Source organism: Heptranchias perlo, chromosome 4, assembly GCF_035084215.1.
Source record: "Heptranchias perlo isolate sHepPer1 chromosome 4, sHepPer1.hap1, whole genome shotgun sequence".
NCBI classification, from domain to species: Eukaryota; Metazoa; Chordata; class Chondrichthyes; order Hexanchiformes; family Hexanchidae; genus Heptranchias; species Heptranchias perlo.
Window position 1 is genome coordinate 22,241,794 of NC_090328.1, and position 16,294 is coordinate 22,258,087.

Below are 16,294 nucleotides of genomic sequence, written 5' to 3' on the forward strand. Positions count from 1 at the left end.
CAGATTGCGGATCAAACACATGGACCTTCTTGGTCTGTACAGTTCAGTACTGTAGCATGCAATGTATTCATCCATTGGAAATGGAAATATTGGAGAGTAGATAATAGATTGTTCCTTATAGTAATATGCACAGCAGTGAAGTGTAATGGGCTGCAACAGCTGGAGTGACATTCACACTTGGTGCTGATCATTGGCATTGAAATGGGAAGTAAAGCTTTATAAACTACTGAATACTGTGGCAATTTGATAAAACTGCCTGTGAGCAGACGAAACCACAAGTTTTCTCGTTGTTTTACTTTGTGCACTTTTCCTTTGTTTTTTAAGCAATCAAGCTGACATCAAAGTTTCAACAAATTGTACCACATAAATGAGAAATTGCCGAACTATTCATTCTCAGTGAAATGTAATATACATAGGGCCAGAAATCGAGCAGAGTGGCAAGGCAACGGTTACCGCCACTCCTGCGAATTAAATTAACAAAATTACTTACTGCGGGCGGTGTGGCTTCGAATTGCTTGAATTTGAACTTTAAAAAAATTGAGCGCTATCAACCTTGAGCAGCGTGAGTTGCCATGGCTGGAAAAGTCTGCGAGAGGAGACACGCCCACAAACTCTGTCAGGCAGAGAAGACACGCCCACAGACTCAGGCTGCATTGCTCAAGCAGGCAAACAGGCTTCATTCATTTAAAGTTAGTATTCTGTATGTCAGTGTAAATGAAACATTTTTTAAAAAATTTATAAAAAGCCAAAGAAATAATTGAACTAAATAAAAGAGACAGAAGGGAAAATTTTTTTAAAAATTTAATTTTTTAATTTAAAAAGAAAATTTTGAATGACCAAAAACTATTAAAATAAGGAGTAATGAGACTCCTCATTTTAAAAGTTAATTTTTAGTTGGTTGGCAGTCATTAAGACTTAATGCGCTGTTAAAACTTAGTTTAGACCTGTATTTTTAAGCGTACCTGTTTGATGGCGTAATTAGTTACTTTCCAGCTGGGCTGATAAGCAAGCTTGCACTTTTATAATGATTTCTCTGATTGCAGCGTGCGATATACCTTTAATTCGAAGCTGTCATATTGCCAGTGAACCAGTGGGAACAAGTTCCGGATTTCCGCGATTCACTGCGTTTGAGCGACTGCCGGAACTTGCTCCTCTATTTCACCACCACCAACGGAGAGCACTGTCGAGCTTCTCTGTTATTTCAGGAGCAATTTCTGCCCCATAAAATTCATTCTGGTTTGGAAGCAAGTTGTGAAATAGTGCAGATTTCTTAACCTTCGAGTCATTAGGGGGTGGAGGAGGCAGATTCAATCATGGCCTTCAAAAGGGAACTGGATAAGTACTTGAAAGGAAAAATTTGCAGGGCTACGGGGATAGAGCGGGGGAGTAGGACTGCATAGAGCCGGCGCAGACTCGATGGGCCAAATGGCCTCCTTCCGTGCTGTAACCTTCCTATGATTCTATGATTATATCACAGACTGGCATGTTGACAAGCTTTACTGCAATTTGTATTATTTCTAACCTCCAATGATCATCCATGCCAACCATTAGCTTTGTAAACTGACACCCAGCTTACAACCCATGTGTCGGCTTGTCAGCATTTTACAAGAAAAAGCTGCTTCTTTTTCCCACCAGGACTGGGGTTTGTCAGCTTCAATCAATCAGGTCAGCTGGAAGGTGGGAACGCAGCCTGTCGAAATCAAATCACTTCCAGTCCCACCCTCCAACCTATCAGATGTTACTTTCTTCCATTATTTATTTCATCTGTTCTTTATCATTGAGCAAGTAGAACCCAGCGACATACATGGGGCACAGAAAAAGCACCCGACCCACAGCACCAACTGTCACCAACGACACGAGATCACGCTCGTGCTTGGCAAGAAGATTCTAGTGAGGTTGAGGCGAAAGCACAGGATGGCGCCACAGAGTAGCAATGAGGAAGGGGGTTGATAAAAGGGAAGAAGGTCCAGAATGCTGAATTGTCTGGACATACGGGGGGAGAGAAATTGGACATTGATGCACCCGGTTTTTGGACGTGAAATGGGGTCCAAAATTGGGTCGCAATCTCCTGTGTCCAATTGACTTGTGAAGTGTACCTTAGGCAAAATTGAATCAGGTGAACTTTTAGTCGCCCAGGATGCCTGACTACCTACACTGGTTGTAGGACCCTGATGTGAAATTGGATAGTAACTAGGCAGAGTTTGCACCGTGCGAGCTCCGACTATTTCTTCCGGATCTACAGCGGCTTAACCAATGCTCCTTAAAGGACCCCTAGAGGCTGCTGAAAAGAAAGCCTAAAAAAAGTTGGAAATTTTTCTATTTTGCGGAGTTGGACGAAGCAGGAGTGCTCATCCTCGCCCCACAGAAAAACAGCGGCCCGCTGCCCGCCCAAATTGCTGCCATCGGTACCGGCGAGCTGCAGGCACCAATTTGAATACACGACTGAGTATTCGAATGTTCTCCTGGCCGGCCTCCCATCCTCCATGCTCTGTAAATGTGTGAACCTTATTTTCTAATTCAGAAAGCATACGTAAAATGATCCAGTCTGCATAACGAGTCGACAGAGGAAGATATCAATATGTTACTCCTCCACCACGAACAGCAGCTGCAAACTTTCCAATTACAAAACATTCTGCTCCTTGCTTTGGTAATCTGATCTACACCGAAGTAAACAAATCGCGAAGATAACTAGAAAGCCGAGAAGAAGAATAGCAATCTTGAGGAAAGTTTAGCCCTACTTCTCAGTTTTTGGGCAGTTTCAATACTCTAAGGAGCTGAGCACTGAAATTGTGAGGGCCTGGGGGCAGAAAGATGCCATTATCTGGACAGGTCCCTGCTCCTTTCTCTGCCTGTGAAAAATTCCAGTGGAAGTGCGGGTGCTCACATAAAGCATGCACCTATCACAGGAAGGAGAAAAGAAAGAAAGACTTGCATTTATCGCGAGGATCAGTGCTGAGGCCTCAGCTATTTACAATCTATATTAATGACTTAGACGGAGGGACCGAGTGTAACGTATTCAAGTTTGCTGACGATACAAAGCTAGGTGGGAAAGTAAACTGTGAGGAGGACACAAAGAGTCTGCAAAGGGTCATGGACAGGTTAAGTGAGTGGGCAAGAAGGTGGTGGATGGAGTATAATGTGGGGAAATGTGAGGCTATTCACTTTGGTAGGAAGAATACAAAAACAGAATATTTTTAAATGGTGAAAAGCTATTAAATATTGATGTTCTGAGGATTTGGGTATCCTCGTACAAGTGACAAAAAAATTAGCATGCAGGTACACCATGCAATTGGCAAGTTGACCTTTATTGCAAAGGGGTTGGAGTACAAGAGTAAGGAAAACTTACTACAGGCCAAAAAATCAGCCGTGATCTTATTGAATGGCGGAGCAGGCTCAAGGGGCCATATGGCCGACTCCTGCTCCTATTTTTTATGTGCTTTATATAGCACTTTTCACAACCTCAGGACGTCCCAAGGCACTTTACAGCCACAAAGTATTTTTGAAATGTAGTCACCGTTGTAATGTAGGAAACATGGCAGACATTGCTGCAGGAGTTCCTCAGGGTAGTGTCCTAGGCCCAACCATCTTCAGCTGTTTCATCAGTGACCTTCCCTCCATCATAAGGTCAGAAATGGGGATGTTCGCTGATGATTGCACAGTGTTCAGTTCCATTCGCAACCCCTCAGATAATGAAGCAGTACCTGCCCACATGCAGCATGACCTGGACAACATCCAGGCTTGGGCTCATAAGTGGCAAGTAACATTCGCGCCAGACAAGTGCCAGGCAATGACCATCTCCAACAAGAGAGAATCCAACCACCTTCCCTTGACATTCAACGGCATTACCATCGCCGAATCCCCCACCATCAACATCTAGGGGGTCACCATTGACCAGAAACTTAACTGGACCAGCCACATAAATACTGTGGCTACAAAAGCAGGTCAGAGGCTGGGTTTTCTGCGGCGAGTGACGCACCTCCTGACTGCCCAAAGCCTTTCCACCATCGACAAGGCACAAGACAGGAGTGTGATAGAATACTCTCCACTTGCCTGGATGAGTGCAGCTCCAACAACACTCAAGAAGCTTGACACCATTCAGGACAAGGCAGCCCACTTGATTGGCACGCTAAATATTCACTCCCTTCACCGCCGGCGCATCGTGGCTGCAGTGTGTATCATCCACAGGATGCACTGCAGCAACTTGCCAAGGCTTCTTCAACAGCACTTCCCAAACCCACGGCCCCTACCACCCAGAAGGACAAGGGCAGCAAGCACATGGGAACAACACCACCTGCACGTTCCCCTCCAAGTCACACACCATCCGAACTTGGAAATATATCGCCGTTCCTTCATCGTCGCTGGGTCAAAATCCTGGAACTCCCTACCTAACAGCACTGTGGGAGAACCTTCACCACACCGACTGCAGTTGTTCAAGAGGGAGGCTCATCACCAATTAGGGATGGGCAATAAATGCTGGCCTTGCCAGCGAAGCCCACATCCCATGAACGAATAAAAGAAATAGCCAATGTTGCACACAGCAAGTTCCCACAAGCAGCAATGTGATAATGACCAGATAATCTGTTTTTAGTGATGTTGTTTGAGGGATAATATGGGCCAGGACACTAGAGAGAATCCCCTATTCTTTTTTGAAATAGTGCCCTGGGATCTTTTACGTCCACCTGAGAGGGCAGCCGGGGCCTTGGTTTAACATCTCATCCAAAAGTCAGCACACGTCCAACAATACAGCATTCCCTCAGTACTGCACTGGAATGTTAGTCTAGATTTTGTGCTCAAGCATCTGGAGTGGGATTATGAACCCATAATCCTTCTGACTCAGAGGCAAGAGTGCTACCAACTGAGCCACGACTGAAATTTAACGTGGAATACTTCTCATCCTATACACAGTATTCTAAAATGGTAGACCCGAGAGTCCTGGTAGCCCACACTCCACTGTTGATAGCGTGGCGAGACAGGACTTGCATTCACTGCCCGGTCATGCCATTGACCCCGTCCCACGTTCTGGGGTCAGTGCATTTGCATAATGATAGATAGGCAGGGAGTATAAGTCCTGCCTACCATTGGATCTGTTTTATGTGGAAAGGAAAACTCATGCGGGGTCAGAGAACTGGTGTTGTAGTATGGTTCAGCATCCTGCAGCAGCTTAAAGGGGCAGTAGTAGCAAATGATCAGAGGTTCTCAGCATGATGGAAAGCATGGGAGCAAGGGAAATGGCCAAGTGGCGGGCAGCAAATTACTAGGGCAACAAGGGATGAGCAATAAATGCTGGCCCTATCAATGACGCCCACATCCCGAGAATTGGAAATAATTAGATAGAATTTACAGCACAGAAACAGGCCATTCGGCCCAACTGGCCTATACTGGCATTTATGCTTCACATGAGCCTCCTCCCTCTTCTCTTCATCCAACTCTGAATGAATTAAAACATATCTCACTAGGTATACCAGCCTCCAGACTTATGCTGGGTCTCATATAGGAACATAGGAACAGGAGTAGGCCATTCAGCCCCTCGTGCCTGCTCCACCATTTGATAAGATCATGGCTGATCTGTGATCTAACTCCATATACCTGCCTTTGGCCCATATCCCTTAATACCTCTGGTTGCCAAAAAGCTATCCATCTCAGATTTAAATTTAGCAATTGAGCTAGTATCAATTGCCGTTTGCGGAAGAGAGTTTCAAACTTCTACCACCCTATGTGTGCAGAAATGTTTTCTAATCTCGCTCCTGAAAGGTCTGGCTCTAATTTTTAGACTGTGCCCCCTACTCCTAGAATCCCCAACCAGCGGAAATAGTTTGTTCTTCACCCTATCCGTTCCCCTTAATATCTTATAAATATATTAAGACAATCGATCAGATCACCCCTTAACCTTCGAAACTCCAGAGAATACAACCCTTATTTGTGTAATCTCTCCTCGTAACTTAACCCTTGAAGTCCGGGTATCATTCTAGTAAAGCTACGCTGCACTCCCTCCAAGGCCAATATGTCCTTCCGAAGGTGCAGTGCCCAGAACTGCTCACAGTACTCCAGGTGCGGTCTAACCAGGGTTTTGAATAGCTGCAGCATAACTTCTGCCCCCTTGTACTCCAGTCCTCGAGATATAAAGGCCAGCATTCCATTAGCCTTATTGATTATTTTCTGCACCTGTTCATGACACTTCAATGATCTATGTACCTGAACCCCGAAGTCCTTTTGGACATCCACTGTTTTTAACTTTTTACCATTTAGAAAGTACCCTGTTCTATCCTTTTTTGATCCAAAGTGGATGACCTCACATTTGTCCACATTGAATTCCATTTGCCACAGTTTTGTCCATTCACCTAATCTATCAATATCGCTTTGTAATTTTATGTTTTCATCTACACTGCTTACAATGACACCAATCTTTGTGTCATCGGCAAACTTAGATATGAGACTTTCTATGCCTTCATTTAAGTCGTTAATAAATATTGTGAATAATTGAGGCCCCTGCGGGACTCCACTAGTCACATCCTGCCAATGTGAGTACTTTCCCATTATCCCTACTCTCTGTCGCCTTTAGCTCAGCCAACTTCCTAACCAAGTCTGTACTTTTCCTTTGTTTCCATGGGCTTCTATCTTAGCTAACAGTCTCTTATGTGGGACCTTATCAAATGCCTTCTGGAAGTCCATATAAATAACATCCATTGACATTCCCCTGTCCACTACTTTAGTCACCTCTTCAAAAAATTCAATCAGGTTTGTCAGGCACGACCTACCTTTCACAAATCCATGCTGGCTCTCTCTGATTAACTGAAAATTCTCGAGGTGTTCAGTCACCCTATCCTTAATTATAGACTCCAGCAATTTCCCCACAACAAATGTTAGGCTAACTGGTCTATAATTCCCCGGTTTCCCTCTCTCTCCTTTCTTAAAAAGCAGAGTGACATGTGCAATTTTCCAATCTAGGGGGACAGTTCCTGAATCTAGAGAACTTTGAAAGATTATATTTAGGGCATCTGCAAAGTGCTCACCTACTTCCTTTAAAACCCTGGGATGGAAACCATCTGGTCCTGGGGATTTGCCACTCTTTAGTGCTGTTATTTTCTTCATTACTGTTGCTTTACTTCTGTTAATTTTATCAAGTCCCTGTCCCCGATTCAATATTAGTTTTCTTGGGATTTCCGGCATGCTATCCTCTTTTTCTACTGTAAATACTGACGCAAAGTAATCGTTCAACATGTCCGCCATTTCCCTATTGTCAATGACAATATCCCCACTTTCACTTTTTAAGGGCCCAACACTGCTCCTGACCACCTTCTTTTTCCTAATGTAACTATAAAAGTTCTTCGCATTGGTTTTGATATCCCTTGTAAGTTTCTTTTCATACTCTCTTTTTGTAGCTCTTACTATCTGTTTTGTGACCCTTTGTTGATCTTTGTATCTTTCCCATTCGCCAGGATCTGTGCCATTTTTTTGCCTTTTTGTATGCCCTTTCCTTATGTTTTATACTGTCCCTTACCTCTTTAGTTGTCCATGGCTTTTTTTTTGGCAAGTAGAGTTCTTGCCCCTCAGGGGTATAAACCGATTTAAACATTTCCCACTGATCATCAGTCGTTTTACCCATTAACAGATTTGCCCAGTTTACTGTGGACAGTCTCTGTCACATCCCATTGAAGTCAGCCTTGCCCAAGTCTAGAATCTTAGCAGCTGATTCACTTTTTTCCCTTTCAAACACTACATTGAACTTGATCATGTTATGATCGCTATTGGATTGATGTTCGCGTACAGTTAAGCCGTTAAATAAATCTGGTTCATTATTCATTACTAAATCTAGTATGGCTTGCCCCCTTGTTGCCTCTAGGACATACTGCTGTAGAAAACTATCTCGGACACACTCAAGAATTCACTACCTATCTGACAGTTGCTAGTCTGCTTTTCCCAATCTATGTGAAGGTTAAAGTCCCCCATTAAGACCACTATGCCTTTCTTACACGCTTGTCTAATCTCTGCATTTATACAATCTAGCCCTTCAGAGCTGCTGCCAGGGGTCCTATACACAATTTCCACTATAGTCTTAGTTCCTTTCCTATTTCTCAATTCAACCCATAAGGTCTCTGTTGGCTGCTTACCTCTCGTTATATCCTCCTTTGTCATTGAAGTGATTTCATCTCTAATTATTGAGGTTACTCCTCCCCCTCTTCCATTTTCCCTATCTCTCCTGTAGACCTTATAACCCGGTATATTTAGTTCCCAATCCTGACCATCCTGCAGCCATGTCTCAGTAATAGCTATCATGTCATACCCTCCAATTTGAATTTGAACCTGTAGTTCATTTAATTTATTCCTTATACTCCGTGCATTTGTATATAGAACTCTTAGTTGGGCCACACACCCTAGCCTGACCTTTAGCTTTGATGCTGGGTTAATCGCCTTACGCCTTCTAGTTTTCACTTTATCTGTACTGTCTAAAGTACACTTTCTTTCTGCTGCTGTACGCTTTTCCCTTTCACTTGTTCTTGAACAAATGTTTTTACTATTTGTATTGTAAATTTTCCCTGGGTCTTCCCCTCTCTTGCTGCTCTCAACTTTACTCCCCGCTCAGGTTCCCATCCCCCTGCCACTCTAGTTTAAACCTTCCCAAACAGCACTAGCAAACACCCCCACGAGGACATTGGTCCCGGTCCTGCTCGGGTGTAACCTGTCCCGCTTGTACAGGTCCCACCTTCCCCAGAACCGGTCCCAATGTCCCAGGAATCTAAATCCCTCCCTCCTACACCATCCCTGCAGCCACGCATTCATCCTGTCTATTCTCCTGTTCCTATACTCACTAGCACGTGGCACTGGTAGTAATCCTGAGATCACTACCTTTGAAGTCCTGCTTTTTAATTTATCTCCTAACTCCTTAAATTCACCTTGCAGGACCTCATCCCTTTTTTTACCTATGTCGTTGGTACCGATATGGACCACGACTACTGGCTGTTCACCCTCCCCCTCCAGAATGTCCTGCAGCCGCTCCGCAACATCCTTGACCCTAGCACCAGGGAGGCAACATAGCATCCTGGAGTCACGTTTGCGGCCACAGAAACGCCTTTCTGTTCCCCTTACAATTGAATCCCCTATCACTATAGTCCTGCCACTCTTCTTCCTCCCCTCCTGTGCAGCAGGGCCACCCGTGGTGCCACGAACTTGGCTCTTGCTGCTTTCCCCTGATAAGCCATCTCCCCCAACAGTATCCAAAGCGGTATATCTGTTTGAGAGGGAGATGGCCCCAGGGGACTCCTGCTCTACCTGCCTAGTCCTTTTACTCTGCCTGTCGGTCACCCATTTCCTTTCTGCCTGAGTAATCTTTACCTGCAGTGTGACCACCTCACTGAACGTGCTATCCGCGATAGTCTCAGCATCACGGATGCTCCACAGTGAATCCACCCGCAGCTCCAGCTCCGAAATGCAGTTAGCCAGTAGCTGCAGCTGGACACACTTCCTGCACACATGGTCACCAGGGACACTGGTAGTGTCCATGACTTCCCACATAGTGCAGGAGGAGCATATCACAGGTCTGAGCTGTGCTGCCATGACTTGCCTTAGATTTACACTGCGTTCACCTCTCAGACTCTCCTCCCGCTCTCGGTCTCTCCTTTTATACTGTGCTCACCTCTCGGACTCTCCTGCCTCACCTGTGACGTCGCACAGTAGTTTTCTCTTGTTGCAGGTCTGCTGCTGCTTTTATTCCCCAATCTCAGACTTCTGCCGCTCAGGTCCGCCGCCACTCTGCGGAAAAAGTTAGGAAAAGCAAGGCAAAGCAGTAACTTCTTCCCCCACTTCACCGAACTCCCACACTCACCGAACTCTCAGCTGTTTCACTCTGCCTGCCGCACTCCGTACAAGGGAAGTAATGAGTCCCCACCCTCAACCATGCCCCCTCTGCACCAATAGTCTAAGAAGGGGTAGCCAGCATTTATTCTTCATCCCTAGTTGCCCTGAGAAGTTTAATACAACTGAGTGGCTTCCTGGACCACTTCAAAAGGCAGTTAAGAGTCAACCATGTTGGTGTGGGACTGGAGTTACATATAGGCCAGACTGGGTAAGAAAGGCAGATTTGCTTCCCTAGAGGACATTAGTGAACCAGTTGGGTTTTTAATGATAATCCGCTAGCTTCACGATCACATTTATTGAAGGGGGGGGGTTGCTAATCACCTTGTCCCCCGGATGGCAGTCGAGCACCAAAGTTCCTAGCAGCAAGGGACCCGTAGTGGCATGGGTGCCACTGACATCATGCAAATGATGTGCCCTTCCACTGATCCAGTGTCCTCAAGCGGGGATCAGCCCTGGAGGTCACCAGGAGTGCACTCCGGGCATCACAGCCTGCAGAGTTTTGGTCTTTTAATCTCAAAACAATAAGAGCTCTTATCCCACCTACAGTATTTCAATGTCTGACCAATCAAGGTTACTCATACTATTGCATGGATAAAATTTAGGGCTCACCAACCTTTAGGCTTGTGACCTTGACAAGCCTGGGTCAATCGAGCTCCAGCCATTAATTGGAAACAACTGCCCATTATTAGTGTCCTTTGTTCTGTGTGCTATCTAAACTTTCTCAGAAATCTTAGCCTTAACCTTTGGATTTCCCAGATTTCAAAAATAGCAGCTTTTAGACTGCTTTTCCTACGACATGTTGAAAAAATCACGCATGTCGTACAGAATTTTCTGGTCATTAATATAATTAGTTGTAATCATGTGCAGCATGCGCCCGAATTTCAAATAAGCACTCTTGACTGGTGAGGCGCCCTGTTGGCCTTTACCTCAAGAGGGCTGGAATACAAAGAGATGGAAGTTATATTACAGCTGTACAGAGCTCTGGTTATACCCCATTTAGAGTACTGCATTCAGTTCTGGGCACCGCACCTCAGGAAAGATATATTGGCTTTGGACGAGGTGCAGCGCAGATTCACCAGAATAAAACTGGGGCGAAGAAAGTTAAATTATAAGGACAGATTGTATAGACTCGGCTTATATTCCCTTGAATATAGAAGATTAAGGGATGATCTATTTGAGGTGTTTAAGATGATTAAAGGATTTGATAGGGTAGATAGAGAGAAACTATTTCCTCTGGTGGGAGAGTCCAGAACAAGGGGGCATAACCTTAAAATTAGAGCCAGGCCGTTCAGGAGTGATGTCAGAAAGCACTTCTTCACACAAAGGTTAGTGGAAATCTGGAACTCTCGTCCCCAAAAAGCTGGTGAGGCTGGGGGTCAATTGAAAATTTCAAAACTGAGATTGACAGAGTTCTGTTCGGCAAGAGTATTAATGGTTACGGAACTAAGGTGGGTAGATGGATTTAAGATAAAGATCAGCCATGATCTAATTGAATGGTGGAACAGGCTCGAGGGGCTGAATGGCCTACACCTGTTCCTATGTTTCTATATTCCTACTGTGAGCATAAAGTTGGAAAATAACTGCTCAAATTCCACACACCAGATGTCACACTTTGTTACACTGTAAACAAGGATGAGAATTTTTAAATCGTGGTGTTGCAGAACCAGGAGCTAATGTAGGTCAGCGAGCACAGAGGTGATAGGTGAACGGGACTTGGTGCGAGTTAGGATACGGGCAGCAGAGTTTTGGATGAGTTCAAGTTTATGGAGGATGGAAGATGGCAGGCCAGCCAGGAGAGCATTGGAATAGTCCAGTCTAGAGGTAACAAAGGCATGGATGAGGGTTTCAGCAGCAGATGATCTGAGGCAGGGGCAGAGATATAAAATAATATGAAAAGAGGAGAAAGACAGGCATTGACCTGGAGCCTGAAACTTACAAGCATTTTCCAATCTGCCAAGTGACCTGACCAAATTACTATTCAATCCTGACTGACCTGGAGCCTGTGTTTACTCAACAACAATTAGACTTTATAGCATTAAATAGACCCAGCTCCACCTTTTGCAGCAGAATAATACATTATGCATTACATGATAGAACACTTCTGTTCTTATAGAAGCATTTAATTCGATTTACCACTAGCAATGCCTCCCATAATCTCCTGGAATTGTTTAAAGAAATTAAATGAAAATGAGGTTGTAGAGTAAAAGTTTTACAAAAGCATTTTAACAGAGCTAACCACTTTCTAAAACAAAAATCTTAATATCTGTGTCTTTAATGATACCTTATGCCTCCTTGCAGTGGGACCTCGTATGTGACAATAACTGGAAAGGACCATTTACCACATCAGTGTTTTTCCTGGGAGTGCTGTGTGGCTCGATTGTCTCAGGACAACTTTCAGACAAGTATAGGATTCAATAAACAAAACATTACAAAATACATTTTGCGTTCTTTACCATTTAATTGTTACTGCTTACTGGATATATCATGTGCTGTCACATGGTTTCCTTAGCACTGAACAGCAGAAGAATAAACATTCTATCAGACTGTGGCTTGGGATATAAGAAACTGGACCGATTTGTTGAACATAAACAAGTAAATGAATGGTAGCAAGAACAAACAGTAGGTTTACAGTAATTATATAATTCAGCATACCTCCACAGGCTATATATTTTTTTTTAAATTTGCTTCTCCTGCACTAACACTCAAGATAAAACCAAAGCTGAAAAGCAATTCCTGATACATTTTGTGTTGGCTTTGGAACAACTGCTGATTTGACGCAAGGCAGCCAAAAATATATTTTGTGCCTCCATAAACTTGAACTCATCCAAAACTCTGCTGCCTGTATCCTAACTCGCACCAAGTCCCGTTCTCCCATCACCCCTGTGCTCGCTGACCTACATTGGCTCCCAGTCTGGGAACGCCTCGATTTTAAAATTCTCATCCTTGTTTTCAAATCCCTCCCATGGTCTCGGCCCTCCCTTTCTCTGTAACCTCCTCCAACCCCTACAACCCTCCGAGATCTCTGCGCTCCTCCAATTCTTGTCTCTTGCGCATCCCCGATTTTAATTGCTCCACCATTGATAGCCATACCTTCAGTTGCCAAGGCCCTAAGCTCTGGAATTCCCTCCCCAAACCTCCGCCTCTCTATCACTCTTCTCCTTTAAGACGGTCCTTAAAACCTACCTCTTTGACCATGCTCTTGGTCACCTGTCCTAATATCTCTTTATGTGACTTGGTGTCAAATTTTGTTTGATAACACTCCTGTGAAGTGCCTTAGGATGATTTAAAGGTGCTATATAAATGCAAGTTGTTGATGTTATATTCTCAAAACCCTTTGAACATAAACCAGAACAAAACTGATTACAAATGTATCTCTCATAACTACATTACTCACCCATTCATATTATTCAAATACAGGCCATTGTTGGACCTCCGGTGGGTAAGTAGGTATTAATCAAATAGCTTGGCTATTTAAACATTCTGTGGGGGTTCGCTCACTCTCCCGCCGCAACTTTAGCAGAAGGTGGGCAGAAACCTCGAGGAAATGGTGTAAATGGCAGTTTTCACTGTTTCTCCGGGGTGTCTGTCGATCTTCTGCCAAAGTTCCAGCGGGAGATTGGGTGAACCCCTGTGGAAATTCCATCTCATTAACATAACCCAGCCACCTGGCCTCAAAGCAGCAGCTTGTAGCTGCATCACGTGTAGGCCTGGGTCCCAATGCATATCAGCTGGCAGGGGTTCATTCCTTCGGTTGAACATGGTTTTAACCCTAAAGGTGCCATAATGAAAGGGAAAGGAGCCTCAATGTTTCCAGGGTTTTTACCTCCACTACCCCATCCAAAGCCCATTCCAATTGCTGATCACTCTAAAAGTAAAAAAAAATCAAACAGATTTTGTACATTATACAACATAACTTTGCAAGGATGTAATGAAATAAAATTCTCTGATTATAAATTTTCGTTTCTAATCCAGGTTTGCTTTTTTTTAAAGTAACATCTGATTTGTTTGTACCCTTTAATGATCCAAATGTGATTATCGATTTAGACCTGTTAGGTTTTTTAACACCAGGGTTACTGAAGTGCCCTACTGCAGAGTCTATTATGATCTACCCTCTAAAGCCACATCACAGCAGCCTAAACAGTCTAGGGTACTTCAAGCATAACGTGTCAGTGCTTGAAATTAAATATTATACACGTTTGTCGTTTAAAGCTATGGAAGAAAATTTGAAGCATAACTTTTTAGTGTTTTAAATTAAATGTATGTTTGTTGTTTAAAGGTATGGAAGAAAAGTTGTTCTCTTTGGAGGCATAGCCTTGCAGACAATCCTAAGCTTCATTCAGCTGGCTTCTCAGAGTTGGGAGATGTTCTGCATACTGTACTTTTTTATTGGTGTTGGAGATATCTCAAATTATGTAGCCGCTTTTGTTCTAGGTAAGTAACCTTTTACTTACTGTATTCCTGACCTATCCTTCAAAGATAATAAAAATAGAGAATATTGGAAACACTCAGCAGATCAGGCAGCATCTGTGGAGAGAGAAACAGAGTAAACGTTTCAGGTCGATGACCTTTCATCAGAACTGGAAGAAGTTAGAGATTTAACAGTTTATAAACAGGTGGAGAGCTAAGGGAAAAGGGTGGGGGGGGGGTGAAAGAACAAAAGGGAAGGTCTGTGCTAGGGTGGAGGGCAGGAGTCATTAAATGACAAAAGGGATGATGGTGCAAGGCAAAATGGGGTGGTAATGGGACAGGTAAAGAAACAAAAGATAGATCCAGAGGAGGTGTAAATGGTTACAGCCGAACCATTAGCAGCATCTGCTGTCCGAGAAAATGGGAGCGGTAATTATGATCTGAAGTTGTTGAATTCAATGTTGAGGCCGGAAGGCTGTAAGATGAGGTGCTGTTCCTCAAGCTTGGATTGAGCTTCACTGGAACAGTGTAGGAGGCCGAGGACAGAGAGGTCCTTCAAAGATGTATGATAACATTCCGAATACGTACAAGAAATAATGTACGATCATTAGCAGCTCACCTCCTGTGTCCTTCCCACTCAGATCACAGAGAGAACCCTTTGCCCTTTTTACCAAGGCTGGGAATTTCCTTGGAGCTGTTCCCACTCTGCCGCCATAACTTTGCCGGAAGTGTTGAGGTTTCCGCCGCACTTCTGGTGAAGTTACAGTAGCGGAACTACTCTAACGAAATTCCCAGCCAAATGTCAGGTGGAACACTAATGGTAGTACTTGCAATTATATAAAACTGTATCATGTCAAAACATCGCAAAATGCTTCACAAGATGAAGTACTTTTAAGGGCCGATAAGATGATGGTAGGCAGCGGATACACAGAAGTGATCAGGTGCTCACTTCTCATGTAATCAGGCCTGGCGGTCTGAAGCCTTTCACTCACCTGATAGACTCAGCACAGTCCACCAGGACGGCCTGCAGGCCCTCCGCTTCTTCCTTGAACAGAGGCCCAACCACCACCCTCCTCCGCCTGACTGAACTTGTTCTTAAATTGAACTACTTCTCCTTTTATTCCACTTACTTCCTCCAAATAAAAGCTGTCGTCATGGGAACCCACATGGGTCCTAGCTATGCCTACCTTTTCATGGGATATGTGGAACATTCTTTGTTCCAGTCCCACACAGGTCCCCTCCCTCACCTCATTTTCCGGTACATTGATGACTGTATCGGCCCCGCTTCCTGCTCTCACCCTGAACTGGAAAATTTTGTTAACTTTGCTTCCAATTTCCACCCATCCATCGCCTTAATATGGTCTACCTCCAACTCTTCCATGCCCTCCCTTGACTTCTCCATCTCCTTTTCTGGGGATAGGCTGCCAACCAATATCTACTATAAGTCCACCGACTCCCATAGCTACTTTAATTACACTTCCTCTCACCCCGCTTCCTGTAAGGACACTATTCCATTCTCCCAGTTTCTCCATCTCAGTCATATCTGTTCTAACGGTGCCACCTTCCACACCAGTACTTCCGCTATGTCTTCCTTTCTCCTCAACCGAGGATTCCCCCTCACTGTGGTTGACAGGGTCCTCGACTGTGTCCATCCCATTTCCCGCACTTCTGCCCTCACCCCTTCCACTCCCTCCCAAAACCATGATAGAGTCCCTCTTGTCCTCACCTTCCACCCCACCAGCCTCCGCCATTTCCACCACCTCCAGCGCGATGCCACCACTAAGCACATCTTTGTCTCCCCTCCCCTTTCAGCATTCCGAAGGGATTGTTCCCCCCCATGATACCCTGGTCCACTCTTCCATCATCCCCAACACCCGATTCCCTTCCCATGGCACCTTCCCGTGCGAGCGCAAGAGATGCAACACCTGCCCTTCCACCTCCTCCCTTCCTACAGTCCAGGGCCCCAAACACTCCTTCCAGGTGAAACAGCGATTTACTTGTACTTCTTTCAATTTACTATACTGTATTTGCTGCT

General features: G+C 44.5%; 1 protein-coding gene across 2 annotated transcripts in view; it reads left to right on the forward strand.

Moving 5' to 3' along the window:
• Positions 1 to 16,294, forward strand: part of LOC137320768 (organic cation/carnitine transporter 2-like) — a 91,315-nt gene that overhangs the window by 2,440 nt on the left and 72,581 nt on the right. For both annotated transcript variants that reach the window (XM_067982563.1, XM_067982562.1), the window contains 2 exons: positions 12,151 to 12,254; positions 14,129 to 14,283. In XM_067982563.1, coding sequence (XP_067838664.1) covers positions 12,151 to 12,254; positions 14,129 to 14,283 — 259 coding nt within the window. The remainder of the gene's footprint in view (positions 1 to 12,150; positions 12,255 to 14,128; positions 14,284 to 16,294) is intronic.